Source organism: Lissotriton helveticus, chromosome 10 (genome assembly GCF_964261635.1).
Source record: "Lissotriton helveticus chromosome 10, aLisHel1.1, whole genome shotgun sequence".
In the NCBI taxonomy this organism is placed as follows: Eukaryota; Metazoa; Chordata; class Amphibia; order Caudata; family Salamandridae; genus Lissotriton; species Lissotriton helveticus.
The window spans coordinates 93234793-93255557 of NC_136071.1; the positions used below are offsets into that span (position 1 = coordinate 93234793).

Genomic DNA, 20765 nt, shown 5'->3' on the forward strand with positions numbered 1-20765 from the left:
AACATCTTCACCAGCCATTGACCAGTGAGGGGCCCATCCAGTGGTGGCCGGAACGGATCGGGGGTGGTACGGCGGCATGTAAAAAGACATAAAACCACTTACCTTATTGCCACGTCCAGTGTCTCTCTTCCGTGGGACTCGGCTGAACCAGGAAGCACTGGCAGGCTCCCCTGGCCTATCACAATGCTGCAATGCAGGGTTGTGATTGGTAAGCAACTAAACTCCCCTTACCATTGGTCTGAGCACCGGGGCTTGGCCCTTAGACTGTAACTGGGGGCCTGGGCATGTTCTCCACACAGGCTGTAATGCAGCCTTCCTGGAGAACATGCAAAGTGACCTTGACGGTTTGGCCGGCCCAAGAGGGTCGGTCAAAGCATCATTGCCAACTTAGGAGTGAGCAAACCACTCCTCCCCTGCCCTGCTCTAAGAGCCGAGCAGCCCCGCCCGCCGCCTGCAAAGCAGATGTAAACAATAAAATGATAATAACATACATCACGTTATTATAATTTTATTGTTCCTTTGTTAAACTGCTTAAAAGCAGTGGGGCGACACTCATCCACTTTAGCATAGGAGCCGCCACTAGGCCCATCACCTGAACCAATAGAATGAGCCCTAAAGCAGAATCAACTGAACACTTTCAAAGTTTTCATTAGTCGTCAAAGGAAAGGAAAGACTCATACTGCTGAACCAACTGAAGAAGCTCATATCACCCTCAGAGAAAGAGACCCCCCCCAAAGCTTTGTTTGTGCTGGTGGTTGCAGCTGGTGAGCACTGGCACTCGGGTTTGGGGACCAAGACTTGTTTATAGTCCTCAGCAAATGGTCCAGTGCAAGAGTGAGAAAGGCAGATGAGAGCAGGAGGAGGAGGAAGAGAAAACCAGGAAAACACTGACAAAGGACGAAAGTAGCAATGAAAAGAGCCTGATGAGTGATGTAACAGGGGGTGTATGGTGGTGGAAGGAAGAGGCTTGAGGTAAATCGAGATTAAAAGCATTGCATGCAGCACTGCCTGCGGCAGGCTCCAAGGAACACTTTGTGCCACTACAACCAGAAGCAATTTGGGTTGACCATGTGGGTCACACACCATGCCCCAAAGGTTTAACACTGTACTCCGTACTGGAGTAGAACCATCTCAACGCTAATGACTGGACTCACAAAGGGAATCAGAAGCCTGCATTCATAGAAGTACGCTTCCTCAGGGGTGCAGATTTTCGATTTCCCTTACTCACAAAACTCAGCAGTAATACGTGTTCCATGCACAGTATTCCATGCACAGCTTTCCTTGCACAGAATTCCATGACCAGTATTCCATGCACAGTATTTTGTGCATAGTATTCCATGCACAGCATTCTGTGCAGCCTTCCATGCCGTATTCCATGCACAGTATTCCCTGCAGAGTATTCCATGCGCTGCCTTCCATGCGCAGAATTCCATGCACAGTATTCCATGCGCAGCCTTCCTTGCACAGAATGCCATGCACAGAATGCCATGCACGGAATGCCATGCACAGTATTCTGTGCATGGTATTCCATGCACAGTATTCCACGCTCAGTATTCCGTTCACAGTATTCCATGCACAGCCTTCCCTGCACAATATTTTGTGCACAGTGCTCTGTGCATAGTATTCTGTGCACCGTATTCCTTGCACAGACTTCCATACACAGTATTCCATGCACAACTTTCCAAGTGCTGCTTCCATGCACAGTATCCAATGCACAGTGTTCCATGCACAGCCGTCCATGCACAGTATTTTGTGCACAGTATTTCGGCCTTCCATGCAGACTACTCAGTGATTTCTGTGATTTTTTAAAGGACGGCTATTTCCGCAATGTATAATTGTTAAGGACTGTATAAATTCCATGCTGTTGAGCGAGTAGTTTTTTTTCTCTTTTTTTCCTCCATCTGGAAAACAATTTTCGGTGTGGAAAAACCATTCCCTTGCATCCCTTCCAAATTTGGAGGTGATCAATTCCCATGTGCACTTTGAAGGACTATTACGCTAGGCTAGCCCATTTTGAGGGAAAAAACTGTGACCATTTCTATTATAGGGTTGAGTCCGAGTTTGTGAATGCCCAAAAATTCACCAGATGAGTGTTCACACATTTAATAGCACACCTTTGATATGTTCCATTAGGGGGGAATACTAATTCATTAATAATTGCTCACGCTGCACTTTTGGAGTGCAATTACTCAGCAGTAAAAGTACTTACGGCTTCTACCTCACGTGTTGTGACTGCCTGGCACACAGTCTTGATTTACGAGCACAAATGGCTTTGTGGATCAGGCCATAAGCTTTTTATTTTTATTTTTAAATTGCCTGGTTCCACGGTTGTCCCCGAGGTGGCTACACTGCCTGGCAGGCTCCCGCGTGCGGCCTGGACGGAAGTGAGGCCTACAACGTGCTTTCTCCTCTGGAAGGTGATTGGAGGGTGGACACGCACGTGCCGCACGCTGCGTTGATATGGCCGCTGACGCAACGGAAACACATCCTTGTGCGCAGCTGAAACCGAGGCTCGGCGCGCGCTCTCGGGGGTGTTCTGTGGTTGACTCCTGGCGCCACATGCCACTGCCAGCCCCTGATCCTCGCAGGCAGATCAGGACGGCTCATGTTCATCACCGGGAGCCAAGGGCGGCCAAGGGCGCGCAGAGCACCGCCCGCGGTATTAATAGCCCCGGGAGCTGCTCGGCCGTCTCTGTACATCGAGCCCGGCCTAATTGGACCGTTCTGACTCTGGCAGCCCGTCGAGGACGGGGGTGCGCTTCGGAGACGGATTGGGCTCCAGGGAACAGTGGGCATTTCTGGACAAGGCTGTTTCACTTTAGGCCTGGTTCGTAATGGCACAGACCGGGCGCGGGAAGCAGGGCCCTATTGGTGCAGGTGTTTCAGAGCGCCGCCAGTGCTTACTTTGTAAAAGCAATCCACAACGTGATTTTACGTGTGCAAACAGGTATGCAAACCCATTTGCGCATGCAAAATCACTCTTGGCGTACAACTCCAAAATAGCGAGTCGCAATTTATTTGCGGCTCGCGATTTAGAAATTGAGAGTCACAATTAGAAAGGGGGCGTTCCCTTCCTAATTGCGTCCGCAAGGTATGTGTGAATGTTTTGTGACCGCAATTGCTGTAGCAAAAAACTCGCAATTTACTAGTGGCAATTTGGAAGGGCTCCCCAGGGGACCCCTTCCACTTTGTGACTGTCTCTAAAATATTTTCCAAGGGCAGGTAGTGGTCCCAGGGTCCACTGCCTGCCCTTAAAAAAGAAAACTAAACGTTTAATTTTTTTTTAAAATGCACCCCTTTTCCTTTAAGGAAATGGGCTGCATTTAAAAAAAAAAAAAAACTGCTTTATTGAAAAGCAGTCCCAGACATGATGGTCTGCTGAGCCCAGCAGGCCACCTTCCCTGGGAGGGCCGGCATTTCCAATGGGCTCGCAAATTGCGAGAGCCTCATTAATATTATTGAGCCTCACAATTTGCGACCCAATTGGGAATCGCAAAACAGTGTATTAATAACACTGTTGTACATTTCATTTAGTGCCTCGCAATTTGCGACTCGCAATGAATCTCAAATTGCGAGGCGCTAAATTAAAGGGTCGTACATCTAACCCTAAGTGCCGGGACTCTCGTCGGGAGGCCACTGCAGCTTGCACCACACATTGCTGCTACCAATGACAGTACAAACGCAGCTACTAACCATCACACTCTTCTTACAGAAGTGTGACAGTTCAGACTATTCCACGCCCCCAAAGCTATAAGAATGGCTTGGGAGGCAGGTATTAGTCATTGCAAATGCAAACTGAACTAATAAACAGCTGTTGTTGTGCTCATACCTAAATCACCCTAACAGCGCCCCATGTGGAGGATTGTCATAAGCCGCAGTGCTGGCAAGTAGGTGCTTGTGCTGAGCACTGGAAACCACCGGCTCAAATTAAGCACTGGCGCCGAAGACTCTCCAACAGGCCCTCACTTGAAGGCACTGCAGCACGTGCTGCACTTGTTTACCTCTGAGCACATTACAATAGTTTTATAAGCTTTGTACCTATAGTGCACCAGTTTCTAGGACGAAGATGTGCTTGGAAAGAGGGGATAGATACCAGGCCATTATTTTGACTTCGTACATTTTATTTTGTTTTTCACAACTCTGTGCTTTGGCATCATGAGAAAGGATACAATCATCACATTTTTGTTTTTTAACCAGCAGCGTGTTCCGTTGTGGGCCAGGTAGTTTTGCGTTTAACATTTTCATTATTTCTATAACTGCCTCTTGTACGCGTGAAATGTAAGGGTTCACTGTCTTATATCATGCATTGGCAATGTGAATTGTTTGTTCTTCGCAATATTATACAACTATAGCGTGGACACCCTAAAGTACACAAAAAAGTGATGGATGGAATGATTGAATTAATCTTAGCCTCTGGTGATTACTCTGGCTGCATCCCAATCATTGTATGCAAATCAGTCTTGACCCTCCTCCAATCGGAACAGTCCAGCCCAAACTACCAAGCCCACTCTTCCCTGAACTCTAACACAAGCAACCCAGGACCGGTTTTGCCCTAGTTATGGGTTCATCTTGGTCCCAGTGACCCAGTGCGCATGGACCCATGTCTGAGCATACCCGTCCCACTTAGGGCGACACAGTAAAGTATACAACAAGCATTTGCAATGCAAGAGGTCTCGCATTTAAGCACGTTTTTGCTATTGGCATTGTAAATGGTAATGCTTTTTATTTATGTTTTGGTTTTTGAAACATAAATAAAAGGCATTGTCATTTACAAAGCCAATAGCTTAAACTAACGTAAATACGATACCTATTGCATTGCAAATGCTTGTTTATTATGTAACACCTCGTCAGGGGTAGTAGGCGCTATATAAATGCAGATTTACATTGGTCATGTAACAGAAGAGCAGATCCCCCCCAAAAACGCACAGCCTAGGGTAGAGTGTCCCAGCTGTCCTCTGTTTACCATGTCCCAAACATCAGGGCCTGCTGTTCTTTATTCTGCCTGCCCATGAAGCAAGCACACTGGGTCAAGGAGTGCATCATGAATTGAGAGAATGGCAATCCCGAATGCCTGACTGGATTCATTCTCAAGGACTGCCATCGAGCTCCACTGTGTGCACCCCACCCAGGCTGACTCACGGTGGTCTAGGCCTGGACCCGAGCCGATGCGCCGCTGCAGCTGGCCCAGATGTTTGACCTTCACCAGTTGCTTGCCGCTGCTCACCCCAGTTGTCGACGTTCAGCGCAGATTCCAGCTTTGAATGCCGGGAGCCCCTCTGTTTGCCAGCTGTCGCATTAATGGCTCGGGCTGATAATGGTGCCTGGTGAAGAGGCGGCCACCGCCCTCAAGCAATTAATAAGGGGATGCAGAGCGCACCAGCTAGTGTCAGGGGGAGGGGTGGTCACAGAATAATGGCACGTGGGGCATCATAATCACGAGGTCATTTATCTGGCGGCCACCAAGTGCGAGGTATGCAGCATTATATGCCAACTGTGGCAGCGTGGTCAAGACAGCGGTGTGACCATGGCGGGAAGGAGCAGAGAAGACATGTTCTTAAGTCAGCATCGCACTCCCCAGAGCCCCACGCCTCCTGCCGGATTAGTCTGCAGACTATAAATTAAAGCGAAGCCACACACCATGCTCCATTCCACGACCCTGTGGCGTGGGGAATCTGGTTACACCAGTGCACTAGCATGAGAGGTAACAACCAAGGCACTTGAACCAACCAACTGTTTTTATCACAATAGAATAGTCATATAAAGCGAAATAGGTCTAGTTAAAATATTTTTTAATATAAATTCTGTAAACAAAGAAAAATCAATCATACAAAATATATAATTCAAATCTTAAAATCATGAACACAATGTTTTGTAACAAATTAATAAAGGCATAAAAAACACAATAAGTGCTCTACAGTATATCAACAGAGAAAATCAATCATATAAATTATATCATGCAAATCATGATATTAAATGCAAGGTATTAATCAACAAATAATTGAAATATATGAAAAAACAATCAATACATGAAAAAAGACATTTAATTCAAAATTTAAAAAGTGGCATGAAGGAATAATTCTCTACGCGCGTTTCGGCGACCAGCGCCTTCTTCTGGAGTAGCCACGTATGTCACTCTTTAAAAGAGCACATCAAATTGAAAAACTTACTAATTGATGAAGACCGGATTAAAAAGCTGATTTATATTGTTCACCTTCGTGTCTCTTATATCTATTGATGATAAATGTATTCTTTCAAAGAAATAATCAAATTCCTGATGCAATCTTTTATACTCAGGCACTCGCTCCCTAGACCCTTTAAAAAAGGTTAACAACCTCGTGGGTTTTTAAATATTTCACAGCCGGATAAAGCAAAGGAGGCCTTCTTGATGTGAAGATCTTCCTAATCTCAGCAAATAAAAAAATAATCCTGTTATCAGTCCGGCCGGTCCGGGAGCGAGGCACTGGGTTCTGCACTGCGGAAAGCGTGTACACCAGTGCACTATAAGTATCCACCACTCGGGGGCAGGGACCTTCACCTGCCCGCGGGCCGCCCACCGTTCATGCTTTCTACCAAGGACGGCACACAGGCTACGACTGCCCCCGGCCTGCCCCTCCTCCGCTGGCGCTTTTATGGCCATAGCATTAGCAGTCGCGGCGGCTCGCCAGCAGTAAATCGGTTAAAACGAGATGGTAAATCTGACCCAGTAAAACCACGGCGATGTCAGCCGAGTCATCTGCTATCAATCTGAATGTCATCTGATAGAGGAGAAATGGGTGATAAAAACAGGCATTTTTGGAAATTATGTAGAATATTCCATTTGTGGAGTGCTGCTCGGACAGGGCGGCGTGCAGTGCTCACCCTGAAGTGAGATGTTAGCCCGGCCATCAGTGAGACAGGGAAAAGGCGCGAGAGACAGTCCGTGAAAAGTAGGCACTTGAAGAGAAGGTGGGTGCACAGAAACAGAACAGCAGAGAGAGAGAGAGAGAAAACGAGGCAACAAGAGTGGATGGCAACGGAAGCCGACTGATTGAAAAAAACAGTGCGCTACCGACTTATGAAGGAGACTGTAAAGCCGCAAGTAAATGATCCAGTCCGGGTGGGCGGGGCCAAAAGGAGACAGGGCGGTAACAAGGAGGGACTAAAAAGCCTCACTTACAATCGGAGGCCAACGTTTAGCATGGACAATGATGCAAGCCAATGAAAATAAGGTGCAGAACCTACACTCCGCTTCTAAAATGTAATTGATTCCAAGAAGCCTCGCAGAGCGGACAGCGCATGCGTGCTGCAACGCAGGTCCGCGAGACCTAAAAAAGCTACTTTTTCCTTAAAAACCATAAGTTAAGGACAAGCGTCAGTGGAAGAAGGAATATAACACAATTCTCTCACATATACAGAAAAGGTGAAACACACCTTCTTCATAGAACAGGTATACATTCTGCAGAAACAGTGTAAGCGTGTCAGAAGACCAAACTACTTCCACAGGAGTCGACGATGGTCCCAACGCTCCTCCACTACTACCCCCACCAGCACAACAAATCCTGGTGATGGCAACAGCAGGGGGGAAAGGGGAAGTGGATAGAAAGAGAGACTGCCTTGGAAGATATGTTCACTGGACACCTCCTGCGCCTCAGCTTCACTGTATGGGATTAACGCTACTGCATCTGCATGGGGAAGAAACAGAGTCATGCAACAACACACTACCACAACCCTTCTATATGTCTCTTATTTTATTTATTTATAACTTAAACTAAACACATTCCTACCCCACTGTTCAAGGCAATTGCTTCTCTCTTAGTAGAAGAGATATTCACTATTAAAGTCTCTTGGAATATCTCATATGCAGTTGTATTCAAATTTCCCTATGTCAGTCTTTGTAGAGAAATTGGTTTGCACGAAGTCTTGTGAATTTCTTTAAGAAAACGACAAAGCTACATCGCTTCCCGACGCCTCCCCCCTTGAAGGCTGGGTGTTGGATGGTCACCTCCCCGAGAAGACTATCTCTTTAATCTACAGGAAACTCATAAATAATATGGAGGATCCACTGATACTTATCAAGACACGCTGGAATGAGGGGGAAGGTTTGGGAGGCTTGGAACCATTACCGTGGAGACATCTGTGACCCCCCGACGCGCCAAGAAGAAGATGAGGTGCACGAGTCCCCTTGATCCACTTTCACTATTCTGTATTATATCTTCTGATGTATGGAAAGAAATGATGACGCCTACAACAGTTTAAATTATCACCTGATGGTTGTTTAGTATTGATGTTTTAAATAAAAAGATTTTTTTTAAAAAGAAAACGACAAAGCAGCTATCTAGCTTCCTGCTGTGAGTCTTTTAAGTCATGATTAAATCTTTTAGAATTCAAATAATTTTACCTAATCTTCTTGCTGAAAATTCGCTGATGCAGGCTTACCCAAAATAATGTTATCTTCTCCACAAGTATATTCCTTCTTGTACGGAACCTTGACACAAATAGGAATTAGTCTCTTGTCAAATATACTTTGGAAAACAGAAAATATTAGTAATGCGCGATAGCAGAGAGAAGGCCTTAATATTCCCTCAACAGCGCATTAACGCTAAAGAAATACTCAGTCCTTGTCGCTCAAAAATTAGATTCACCGCGACTCTGGTACCCAAGTACAGAAACAAAATATTGCTCTCCAAATTCCCAAAATGAAGGCACTCTCCTAGCGCCTCACCAATTCGTCCTCAGAAGCCTGTTCGAACGGAAGACTCAGCACGTCTCACGCTACAGTTGAAGTGTGCTGTTTCTCGCCGAAACAAGCGCGTTTGAATCTCCTGGCTCTCGCGCGCTGCAAAGACTAGAGCGCTGACCCAGGATTGTCATAGTAAGTCTTTTGACTGTCTCAGCCGCCTTTTGCAGTTTCTTAAGTACGCCGGTTAACAGTCTTCTGCTCGAAGCATATTGCCTTTTCAAGTGTGGATATTTTACTGATGCCTGAAAACATCTACACACCTTCCTGTCATTGCCACACATACTAGCACTCACCACCAGGGACCTGACAAAGCACCCCAATCTCAGCGGACCGGTACTGCTAGGTTATCATCAGCACAAGTTTTTTCCCACAGAGGGCAATACGTGAAATCTTCTATTTCCTGCTGAACAGATTCAGCAGGGCAGACTAGCACTAGCTGTCATCTCCCACAGAACATGAGCAGGTAAAGCATGAGTGGCATTTACGTTACAGAAAGATCTCTGGAGTGGGTCCTTAATGCACCGAGATTAATGTGTAGGTGGATGAGTTAGTGAATATGGGAGTTCAGATGCCATTATTTCTTAGGTAATATGCTTAAGCCCACATCTGGAAAATCCTGCTGCTGTCACTTGGAGATCTGCTGTTTGTATAGCTTCTTTGGTGTTTACATGTATTGAGAAGTAGCCAGGACATAGTAGGTCATTGTTATTTGGAGCAGCCTCACGACATTGTAACTATGCTCTAGACTGGCAGACAGGCACTTACCTCTCGTAAAAGGTTCTGAATGCTCACGCACCAGGTGTTGTGCAATCCCAGGCTCGATGCAACACTTGTTCAAAACATTGAGAGGTGCTCAGCAAGAGTTACTGTTCACTTGCATGGCCCCTCATCGCAGGTCCTCTCACCCAGCTTGGGGTTTCTAGAGAAACCCAGGATTAGTCTCACAAATCCTAGAGCACCATGAGAATCCTCCAAAAATGAGTTATGTGAGACCATCACCTTTGGGACCCTCGAAAGGGTCTGATCAGTCAAACAGTAACATCCCCACCTCAAAGAGACCTAATAACTCTATGCACTTCCTAGGTTCCCCTACCCAAAAAACACTTAACTGCATGCAGCTGACCGACTAACCAGTTTTATTGTTTCTAGCACTGCAATGTAACCCATACAGGCTAGGTGGTTGAGGGTGCTGCCCTGGGTTCCTTTGACTGACCTGTCTGTCATGGAAGCCTCGGGGAAACCCAGAAAACTTTCTCCCATAGACTCAAACAGGCCTTAAACTTCTGATAGCACATAACTCTTTTTTCTTAGTTCATCTTGGTGACCGTCCAACAAGCTTTAAAAGGCTGAGAGCCCAGGGGCCCCAAACAGCCATCACAGCACTGACCCCATCGGGTACCCCATAAAAGGCAACATAGCCCTGGGCGCATCAGGGTCCCTCCTATAGGCCATAGAATTCCAAGAGCACAGAAAAGCAAAGATTACCCAGGCGACCGTCCACAAGTCTCAGAACTCCGGGAAGGCGGGATGGTTGGCCCACCACCGAATTTAGAAGTTTAAAAACAGTAAACAGTCTATCCAAATGTTCTGTATTTTCCTAGCTTTGGTGATGTTCCAGCAACCCTCAGAGCTCCATAGGTATCATATGACAGTCTTTGCTGCTCTGAGACCTTGAGGGCAGTCAGAGCACCCTGAGGCCAGTAGGGTGGGGGTGGAGGGGGTATTGACAATTCCCGACAGCACCCATCAACAGTTCTGACCACCCAGAGACTACATGGTTGAACTGCCACAAGTCTTGGTGCCTGGAGAGTATCCTTGACACCCTCTACCCAGGGTGGCTGCTGTGAGAGCACCCTGGGGATCCCATACTGTCCAGAAGATTCTTGGGGTGCCCTAACAGGTCCAGCAGAACTGAGCAACAACTAGGGGTGGGTGGAATATTCTGTTCCTCCCACAGAATTGGTAGTATTTAGCGACTCTGTATTACTCTTGTAATGCAGAGTTCCGACCAAATTCTGTGGATCGCTGCATGGTGGAATATTTCCAGCTATCTCTCCTATGTGCTTTACTCCCTCCTTCCACGTTACTCTCAGTTGCCCATGTGTTTCTCTCCCCAATCAGCACTTGTGTTGTACTTTCTTGACTGTGTGTGCTGCTAAGACCCCACGTTCCTCCCACTTTCCTCTCTTTCACCTTTCACTCGTGTTGCTTCTTTCCCACTCTGCTGTGTGTTAAACTACTCATAGTGTTTTAAATTAAAATATGGAAGTATAGGTATTCACTATATAGAGCACCTGTTTTCTCCTGAGAGGTGCTAGTACTCTCCCATTGAATGTATTTTAGCAGTGCTGAGAAATGCAGGTACTCTCCCTATCATATTAAAGAAGTAAAGGTACTCCGTACTGGACAGTAAATGCCCATTTAAATCACTTACCGCTCCCTTAACCCGATCATCCTATTTACTCTTTTTTCAAGCACTTTTGCACTCCTTTTTAGGTCTTGCCTAGGCAGCGCGCATGCGCTGCACTAGCAGGGCCTTTAGCCATCGGTCTTCACTTTCCAAGCACTGCACTCGTGCTTGTGGCAGCATCCACCTTGCCGGAGCCAGCAGTGAAGACTGCTCACCCAAGCGCGCGCGCACCACTCGCGGGACGCTGCAGCTGCTTTCACTTTTTCCGCCAGCTGCTTTAACGTTTGCCGCCACTTGGCCGCGCGCGCACCACTCGTGGGACACTTTAGGATTCCTAACGGCCCACCAGTCACCTCAGGGAATACCAGCTATTGCACGCTGTTAAGTGGCCATAATGAGACGTGATTTGCTTGCGAAAAACTCAGCGAGTGATAAGTAAATACATGCTTATCAACAAGCGCTGCGGTCAAACACTTGCGAACACACGCATGTCTTAGTAGAAAAGCTTGTTGGGTAAAAGTGCACACTTAATAAAGGTTTGTTTTCAATCTGAACATCACATGTAGTACCGTTGGGGTCCACAAAGTCGATAAAGCGAGCACAGTGAATCGGGCAATACATTGGGATTAAATGTAGCACAGCCGCGGCTTAAATTGTTTAATTAAATCAAGTTGTTGTTTTTTTCATTACTCTTGCTATTTTATTACCATAAATAGTACTATTTGTATTATTAGCATCGTTATAATTACTAATAAGGGGTCTAACACACACATAAGCACTGTTTCCTAGAAGATAAACCGCCAGTAAAGTGGTAAAAAGCGTCTTGAGGTCAGAGTACAGAGGTTTCATCATCAGTGACGTGATATAATAAATAGAACACACCCAATTCAGATGAAAGAGAAACTTTGATTTATCCTTATGCAATCAGTTTAAAAAGATCAACTTACCAGCTGTAATGCCACAGTTGAGGTGCAACAATCCCAGAACGACGCGGGAAGCTAGAAACAGACAATGGTTGTTTAACACCAGCATGGCTCGCACTGGACTTTCGCACTATCTGCATAAGGCTGCAGGTAGACACGGCTCTCTCATGCGTTGAGGTGGGGACATTTTATAGGCTTCAAAGGAGATTGTGTTCAAAGCTGTGCTCTTGCCCTCCTCTTCCGCCAGGGCGCACAGCTCTTCTGTGTTGGGGATTTTCCCTCATCGTTTGTCTTCGAGTGCTTGGTCCCCGGCCCGTGCGACCTGTTGGGATTGTTTTTCAAAGTCACCCGTTTGGTCGGCATGGAACTGGTAGTGGCACTTGGTTACACTCGGGGGCGGGGGAAGTACATGGCAGCTGTCCCATGGAAGAAATGGGAAGTGCTGTCTCGCTGATGGTGATGTCACTCGTACTGATTACCACACGTGCCTGCCTGTAACTCGGGGAGGTGTGGAAATTCCAAAGGGCCTTCAGAACAAAACTACTTCAGTGTGAAATGAATGGTTATTGCCGTCTAGCTTTGAGATACTATGCAGTAACTCCCTGGTACGGTGCACTCGTGGGACGCTGCAGCTGCTTTCACTTTTGCCGCCAACTGCTTTCACTTTTGCCACCACTTGGCCGCGCGCGCACCACTCGCGGGATGCTTTAGGATTTCTTCTGTAGTTGGTGCATCACTGATAATTCCTCGTCCCCTTCCCCCTCCATTCCACTTCACTTGTTTTATCTTGTCTTACCTGTACATACGGCACCAGCCGTGTGCAATGACTGAATAGGCAAGTCTCTGGCGTTTTGTGGATTGTTTGTAAAAGAAGAGATGTTCCGTTTGTGCTTGCAGCATGTTGGGCACTGCGGGGTCAGCCCGACATGCTGGTTTCATCCAGACGCGCTGCTTAAGGGGGTTGCGATGCAGTTATGGCACCGTGTTCCTTGAGAGCCGGAAAGATGGTGGTGTACTAGATCGCGATGGCTGGTACTGTCCCTCTGGGTTACAAATGGCTGTGACTGGCTGGCTGCAATCAGGGTAAAGCAATGCTTCTCTCCTTGCCAGTTTTTGAAAAACAGTAAGGGCCTTAGTTGGGGTCAGTTTTAAATATATATTATATTTGAATAAGTGTTCACCTTCTGATGCTGCGAATAACAAGCATTTGCAATACAATAGGTCTCGCAATTGCGAGAGTTTTAGCTTTTGACATTGTAAATAACAATGCTTTTTAGTTATGTGTTGGTTTTTAAAACATAAATAAAAGACATTATCATTTACAATGCCAAAAGCTCAAACTCTCACAAATGCGAGACCTATTGCAATGCTTGTTTCATAATTACTCTTTTTATTTACCACTTATCTATTTTTTATCCGTTCTTGGTTTGTTTTTCTTATTATATTTTTCTATTTTTATTTAAACTTGTTGTGCCTCTTAAAGTTCTTTGTTTCCATAACTTTGGCAATTGTTTGGGTGACACCAAATCCCACGCATATATCTATATATTATCACTCAAGCCGAGGTACCGAAGCTGAGCCAATGGTACTTTTTGAAGTCAGTTTACTTATGCCTGTTATTCTTTTTGTCTATTGTGTGGGCCCTTTCATAGCTCTCGTCAAGACTGCTCTTTAAGCATATTAACTGCCATTCTTCTTTGTGCAATGGTAGAATCATATGTTAGTCATTCTAGGGCAAAAACAAGGAATTTTCATCAAAGTTGGGGTATTGGCAGGAATTTTTGAATCGTAGAAGTGAAGAGCTAGGTTTGTTTTGCTATCTGGTGAGCTCTTTGACTAACCTTTCTCATTTTAGAGTACAGAGGGTTAAGTCATTGTTTTTCTTACGCTCGAAAATCCTCCTAGGTATCTCATCGTTGTTTTAGCTATAAAAGGATGGGGGGGCAAGATACATGTTTTCGCAAAACCCCTTTAACTATTAGTCAACACTCTGACACGAGGTAAAGGTAAACTCTTGCAAAGCAGTGATAATCTCCAAAGACTGTTTCGAAGGTATTCTCTTTGGCCATCTGTGTTTTTTAATTACCCAGTTAGTATTAACACCCAATTATTATTTAGGAACGTGTATTTAGTGTGCAGACACAATGATTTACATTTGCTGGGAATTTTGTACTATCAAAGAAATTGTTGGCAATAGTGCACAGGAGAAAACATTTGATATTTTGTTTTGGTGAAATGAAGTGGCAAGTGATCTCAAAAGCATGACTGGCGGACATGATGGCTTGGGAACCACTCCTGGGCTTCAATTGAAGTTGGCAGATTCTATGTGCTCCTCAATGCAACTGCAAGGGTTTAAGATAGGTCGATAATCTTAGGCCAGCCGCACTGTGGTCCGCTGATACTTTTCAGGGATATTGGTGTTTAATCTGCTGATTGATAGATAAAAGATTGCTGTGTGTCATGTTCAAGTACTTTGATCACACTGATATTTACGTGATCAGATATGTGCACTTAATTAATCATTTTACTCTTCTTTATGTGGCCGAAAGGTTTTCAACTTTGTAGTAAAATGCTGGCCTTCCAATGGTGGACCTATTCACTAAAAGCTTTTATCCTTGTAATTGCTCTGCGAGGACTTCTTCATCAGCTCATACAAAATGTGTATTTTCATGAAATCTGAGAGGTGAACCCGCACTGTGGTTATCTCTACGTTCAAGCCGAGAAAGACACAAGACATTTCTCAGTAGAGTGTTTGCCAACATAAATATGGCCACACATTATAAGAGGGAGGTTCCATAATATTATCAATCTGTAACAAAAGGGCTTTTACGGGAAGGGGCGGGCCTGGTAAGAGACCAGAAGGTCCATGTTCTTAAGTGGATAACAATCTTTTTAGAATGGTGAAACATAGATGGCTGTAGTTTAATTTATGTATATATTTAGCCCTGGCATAACCCAGCGTTATATCATAATACTAGGAAACAACCTGTGTAAAGCAGGAGCCCCAAACAGATACAACAACGAACTGCCAAGGGAGATGGGCTCTGCAGAGGTCTTCAGGACTGAAGATGATCTGAAAAGTTTTGAAAGTTGAAGGATATTCCTCATTTTGAGGCCCACACACCGTCAAAATGTTTGAATGGAGTTGTAAAGCGTTCCAGATCTGATAGCTCTCGAAAGGACAAGAAGAGCTGAGAGATGGGACAAAAAAACTGGGCCAGTCCTTTACGCGATGATAAAAAACAAGTGGCAATTCTGTGGTTGATATTTCTTAGCAGGGGACGATGTCTTAAACTCATAGTTGAATAGATTTCCATTCTTCTTAAAAAGCCCTTCTTTTCAAATACCACTACTCCCTCGCATCTCTGCTTATTTCCAATCCACAGGTGCCCCTTCCCCAGTATTTCCTGATTTTCTGTTTTGCTCAATAATCCGGAACCAAATCCTTGAAAAGGTGCTTCAAGTTTTGCAAACGTCAACGTTCTCAGAAGACATATGATGCCCTTGGCATACTTCAGAGCACTTATGCCGTGTCCTCATCAAGAAGCTCATGACTGAAAAATTTGTCTTCGTGGCATATAAGGTCTAAACCAGTTAATTCCACACACTCACTAGACTTGTGTTTGGTAGAGTCTCTTTCTGGCATATCTTTCCTCTCAAAACATTATCAAATTTAGCAGTTGTATTATTATCACAACGCTTGCACCTTTAGGTTTCCTCTATTTAATGCTGTCTTTAGCTATGAACTTGTGAATGTATATGATGTTCTTTTTGTAATCATTTCTCTGATTAACCGTGTCTGCACGGTTAACTATAGAGGCGACCCAGAACTGGATGGGCCATCCTGGCACTCTGCCATTTCCCAGGTGGCTGGAGTCTAGGGAACTGCATTTAGAGCTGCATGCGCTGCGATTATGCATTCTTAAAATCTCCTATGACCCCATTTCCACTGTTTTCTTTGTCGCGGCCTGCACCCTATTGGCAACCCGCCTGCTCTCCTTACTCACGACAACATACACTTATTAATTGCTTCTTTTTCCGAGTTAGAAAAACAAGCGATCTGTAAAATGATGCAGGCATATGTGCATTGATGAAGTTATCTGCTGGTTACTGCCGGTTGTGATGGAGAAGTGTCTTTGCCTTCCCGCAAGAGGTACCTTTGTAATGCAGCAGTGTAGTGAGCAGCTGGCACATGGACAGAGTGGACAGCCTCTGATGTTATAAGTTATCTCGCACCTGCTCTGTAGCCCCTGCTACCTGTTACAACCTACTCTCCTGTGAGTATGGGACCAGGGGCGGCTCTAGGCTCATGGCGGCCTGGGCAGGGAGCGTAGGTAGGGGGCCCCGGAAGAGGGGGTCATGGCGGGGCAGAGCGCGGAGGCCAGTGAAAAGGCGGGGTTCAGGGTGTTTGGAAGTGGAACAGAGCCGGAGGCCGCCAAATCCCTGCCAGGGGCCTCCACGCAAATATGTATCCATCCTCAGAGGATTATTATATTAAGGATATATATTGGCGTGGTGGCCCCTGAGGTTTGGTGGCCATGTGCAGGTGCACAGTTTGCACATGCCTAAGGCCGCCCTTGATGGGACGAGAGGTCGAGGTGAGCAGAGAGTGTTAGGAGTTAGGGTGGGTAGCATGTTGACAGTGGTGCTTGCATTCTTTCTTATTACTTTCCCAAGAGCTGGGGCTCTACATAAGTCCTTGGATGACATTACCATGCTCCTGGAGGGGGTCAAGGAGTATGAAAGAGTTAAAGAATATGAGTAGGTAACATTCTGTGCCTCCTTTTTTCACTTTCTAAAGAGCTGGAATTTGCTGTGTAAGCCATTGGAGCTCTTCCTTGCGGAAGTGGTCAACGAGGGCCATGAAAGATCTAAATGATAAAACGACACCTCGTTGCTGTACCTCTCTCCATCTCACTGTCTCTAGAGATGGAGTTGCTGGTTGAACCTGCCATCCCTCAGACTTAAAAACACTTGTTGGCAGTGGTTGGCTTCATTATGTTGCCACAGCCCCACTCTAAGGAGTGTTACATCAGAAATAGCTAGGCTGGGCCAGGGCAGTCTTAATCCACATCAGCAATTGACTTGTTGATATGAAGAGGAGCAAGGGCAATCAGTGATGGATATCTAGGTTAAATAGCCGCATCCCATTGTTGCTGACTGCAACACCTGGTGTCTGTTTTGCAAATACTGTTATTGGGCCAATAGCCTTGTTTAAGAGTAAGCATTACATTCCTCTTGATATATGTGTTGGGGGATTTTGCCTATTATTAGTCATGGCTGATGGCCCATGCTTTGACATCAAATATCGGTTTGAGTAAAGGATCTTATCAAGAAGTTCAATGGTCCGTCATTTGTGTTAAGGGTTGTCTAATCTCACTGAGATGGTTGGAGATTATTTGATGTCAATTCTGCTTTGTCTTTAACGGTGAGGAATTACATCACTGAGGAGAGATGGTTAAAAAATGACAGTGAAATCTAAAAGAGAAAAGAGAAATACTGACACCTGAAAATTATCCTGCGAATCAATTGAAATGCTTTTTAGCCAATACCATTTTATTGAAATTAGTTCAGAGTCATTTTGAACTTCGTGAGTTAAGCAAGGTGTGCACATGGCGGTAAATGTGGATTGAGGGTCACTGTGCTCAAGGGCATGAGGGTCTTTGGATGGTCGTGAGGTGTACAGTGAATATTCGGAATAGAAGAAAGAAATTCAAAGAGAAAGAGGCAAAAGCAATAGGTTTGCAAAGGTATTATGCCACTATATGATAGTTGACATAAGCAAAGCAATGGCATTCTTACTGACTTGCAAAAGTAGTATGTCATAATTTCGTAGTCCAATATCGACCAGCAAAATATTGCATTTACCTAATAAACTACAATCATGTTATTGGTGTACGTGGGTGAGGAGCTAGGAACAGTAAACCAGTGCTTCTTTGGATAACTTACCCTCATTATGTGTTGGTAGTTGGTATTGTGGAAGTCGTTTATATAGGTTGGTGGTTCAGCCACAAATTGTGAAATTGACTTTTGAAATTCAATACAACCGAATTGCTTTCCTTTCTTTTAAACCCATAATAGTTTATAAAATATTGAATTAAAAATGTTATCACATAGTATATTTGCAAATATGACCTAATTAGTTCATTCATAAATCGGGTTGTCTGATGACTAAGTCACTGGGGATATTGTGTTTCCATCTCTGGGCTTTCATCCTGGGAGATTAGGTCCCTTTAATTGAAGCAATTGGACAAGAATATTCGCTTATAATGGTCTGTAATGGGAATTTTTTAATATGCAACAACAATGCAACCGTAATAAATCAAAAATGCTCAGTAAAATATACACTGTGTGATAGGTAGACTAATCAGATTAACATTATAATGTTGATAATAAAAAAACTAAATGAACAGCATAGCAATTTATCAAAAGAAAAAAACTGCATTCTAGGAACCAAAAATCTAAGTCCTACCAAATTATGTCCTACTGGATCCCCTCTATTAAAGAATTGAAAAAGGAAGGTCAGTGACTCCAAACTTGAGCACAGAGGCACTTGTTAATCACAGCCATTAGGGAAAGAAAGACATTTTATGTCTTCTTTTAGTCTTGGACCTTTGCTTGTTATACTAATAAAGTAATTGATTGTATTGTTCAGCCACTCTGCTCTTCAAGTTGTGCCTGTAAATCCTAGTTTAAAAGAGCAGTCTTACAGGAGGAAACAGCATAGATCAGAGGACAGGAAAGCGGTAACTTGGTAACAAAACCATCGCTGTTCGTAGAAGAAAGATATTAGACCTAGGAGTTTGTGTTCCCTGCTGTTGGTGTACACAGGCATAGCATGTGCTTCCCTCACATACGGAGAATAGTGTGTGCGGACAAGCACAGGACATGTTATCCTTTTACTGTGTATTGCACCCACCTAAAGGTACAGGGCCCTATTCACAAGAGGCCTCCGTACTCGTGGCGGAGGCCCTGCGTTCTGCTGGAACCTCTGTACCGCAGTTGCCTATTGTGGGGAACCTGCTATGAGTGTGGGAACCCTGCCACGGCTGAGGTGCTTCAGCCACGATTTCGGAGGCCCTATGAAAATCGGCCGCACAGTTTCTAAGAGGATGCACACTTTCAGTTACTTCTGGTGTATTAACAGGTTTTCTCGCTGTCTCTATCCTATATGATTTTAATTTCTTTTTACCAAATTTTGAAATATTTGAAAACAAAAGGGGGTAAACGTAGATAAAAAAAGGTTAAGAAAGGCTTAAAAGAACATAGGTATCAATAAAACAAGCAAATACTTGTAAGGTAAAGCATGATCATCATATAAAAATATTACTTTTCAACACAAATTATGTCTTTTTTTTAAAATAGTGCAAAATGTGCTCCTATCTTTAATATATTTGCTAAAAATGCAAATATGTTTTCCTTCAAGCAACACACTGGTAAAAAAAAATCGAATCTTTTGTCCTCTTGTGAACTTCTAATTTTCTTAGAAAGTGCCGTGATTTTCCTGTGCTAGTCTCGTTCCTACTTCTAACCTCGTTGTATCATACCTATGATGCGCTCGCTCTGTTTCTTCAAGTGTTTGCAGAACCTGTCCTAGGCCCTTCCTTGGTTCCTCATCATCTACCTCTTTCTCCACAGATTCTCAGCCTTACACCATGCTGCACTTAACGGGAACACCGAGCTCATCCTACTGCTGTTGGAGTCGCAGGCCGCCGTGGACATCAAGGACAACAAAGGTGAGTACCTACGTTGACCCTGAATTCCAGTGGACCATGGGACCAGTAGAAAGCCTCCCAAGGTCTTTGCGATTTTTAACGCTCGTTGATGGTCTGTTCCCTTTGACTTGGGGTGTCCCAGATGTTTTATAGAGTTCTGGTGCATTGGTTGTGTTTGGAGCCAGAAACTCCTGCTCTTCTCTCATTCACTTAAATAAAGTGATCTGGGGAATATTGCTTAATTTATTTTGCTTGAGTCTCTTGTTAAAAAACCAAAAATGAGAGCCTTGATAAGAAGTTAATCACCATTCAGAGAACTAAATATAAAACTGAACATTTGACAGCAATTTCAATGACCCCAGAGAAATAGAAATGAATGCAGAGAGTTATCCAATCACTGCAGTCCTAATGCATTGTTTCTCTAGTTATCTGAAAGTGCCATGCAATAAGACGGAGCGTGACCTTTGCCACTAGAATTTGCACTAGAGATGAGTGAGCTAACAAGAACATTTACCCAATGTGCACAATGCAGGTTGAGGCTTTATTAGGCACTGTCCGGTCTTGGTTAATGATAGAAGAAGTGCGATAATGGAGACCTGATTTAGCATAGAGTTGTCCAATGCAGGACCAGAAGACCAGATCCATAACAAATGTTTTGTATTTTCTCATGCAATAAATGTGCTTGTAATTATTCTAGATGGAGCATTTTTTTCCATATTGAGTCATGGTCTGGAAAATTTGCCATATACCCAATCCTCCTCGGGCTGCACTCGATACCCGTAATGCACATGAAAGGTGGCACTTCTGTGCCCTCTGCTGCACTGCTGGTTAAAATCATTAGTCCGATGATTTGGCAGAATGATTACTTTTCGATTGTGAATTGGCATTTACCAATCTCAATGACATTTCCAAAAATATTCCCAAAATTATCTTTTGCGTCAGTCAAGTTAACCTTGAGCTGACCACGCCATATTTAAAATATACATTTTAAAGCATGT

General features: G+C 44.5%; 1 protein-coding gene across 1 annotated transcript in view; it reads left to right on the forward strand.

Moving 5' to 3' along the window:
- CASKIN1 (CASK interacting protein 1) overlaps positions 1–20765 on the forward strand; it is a 776040-nt gene that overhangs the window by 408833 nt on the left and 346442 nt on the right. Inside the window, exon 3 of the mRNA XM_078664842.1 lies at positions 19691–19788. Within this exon, the coding sequence (XP_078520968.1) occupies positions 19691–19788 (98 nt within the window). The remainder of the gene's footprint in view (positions 1–19690; positions 19789–20765) is intronic.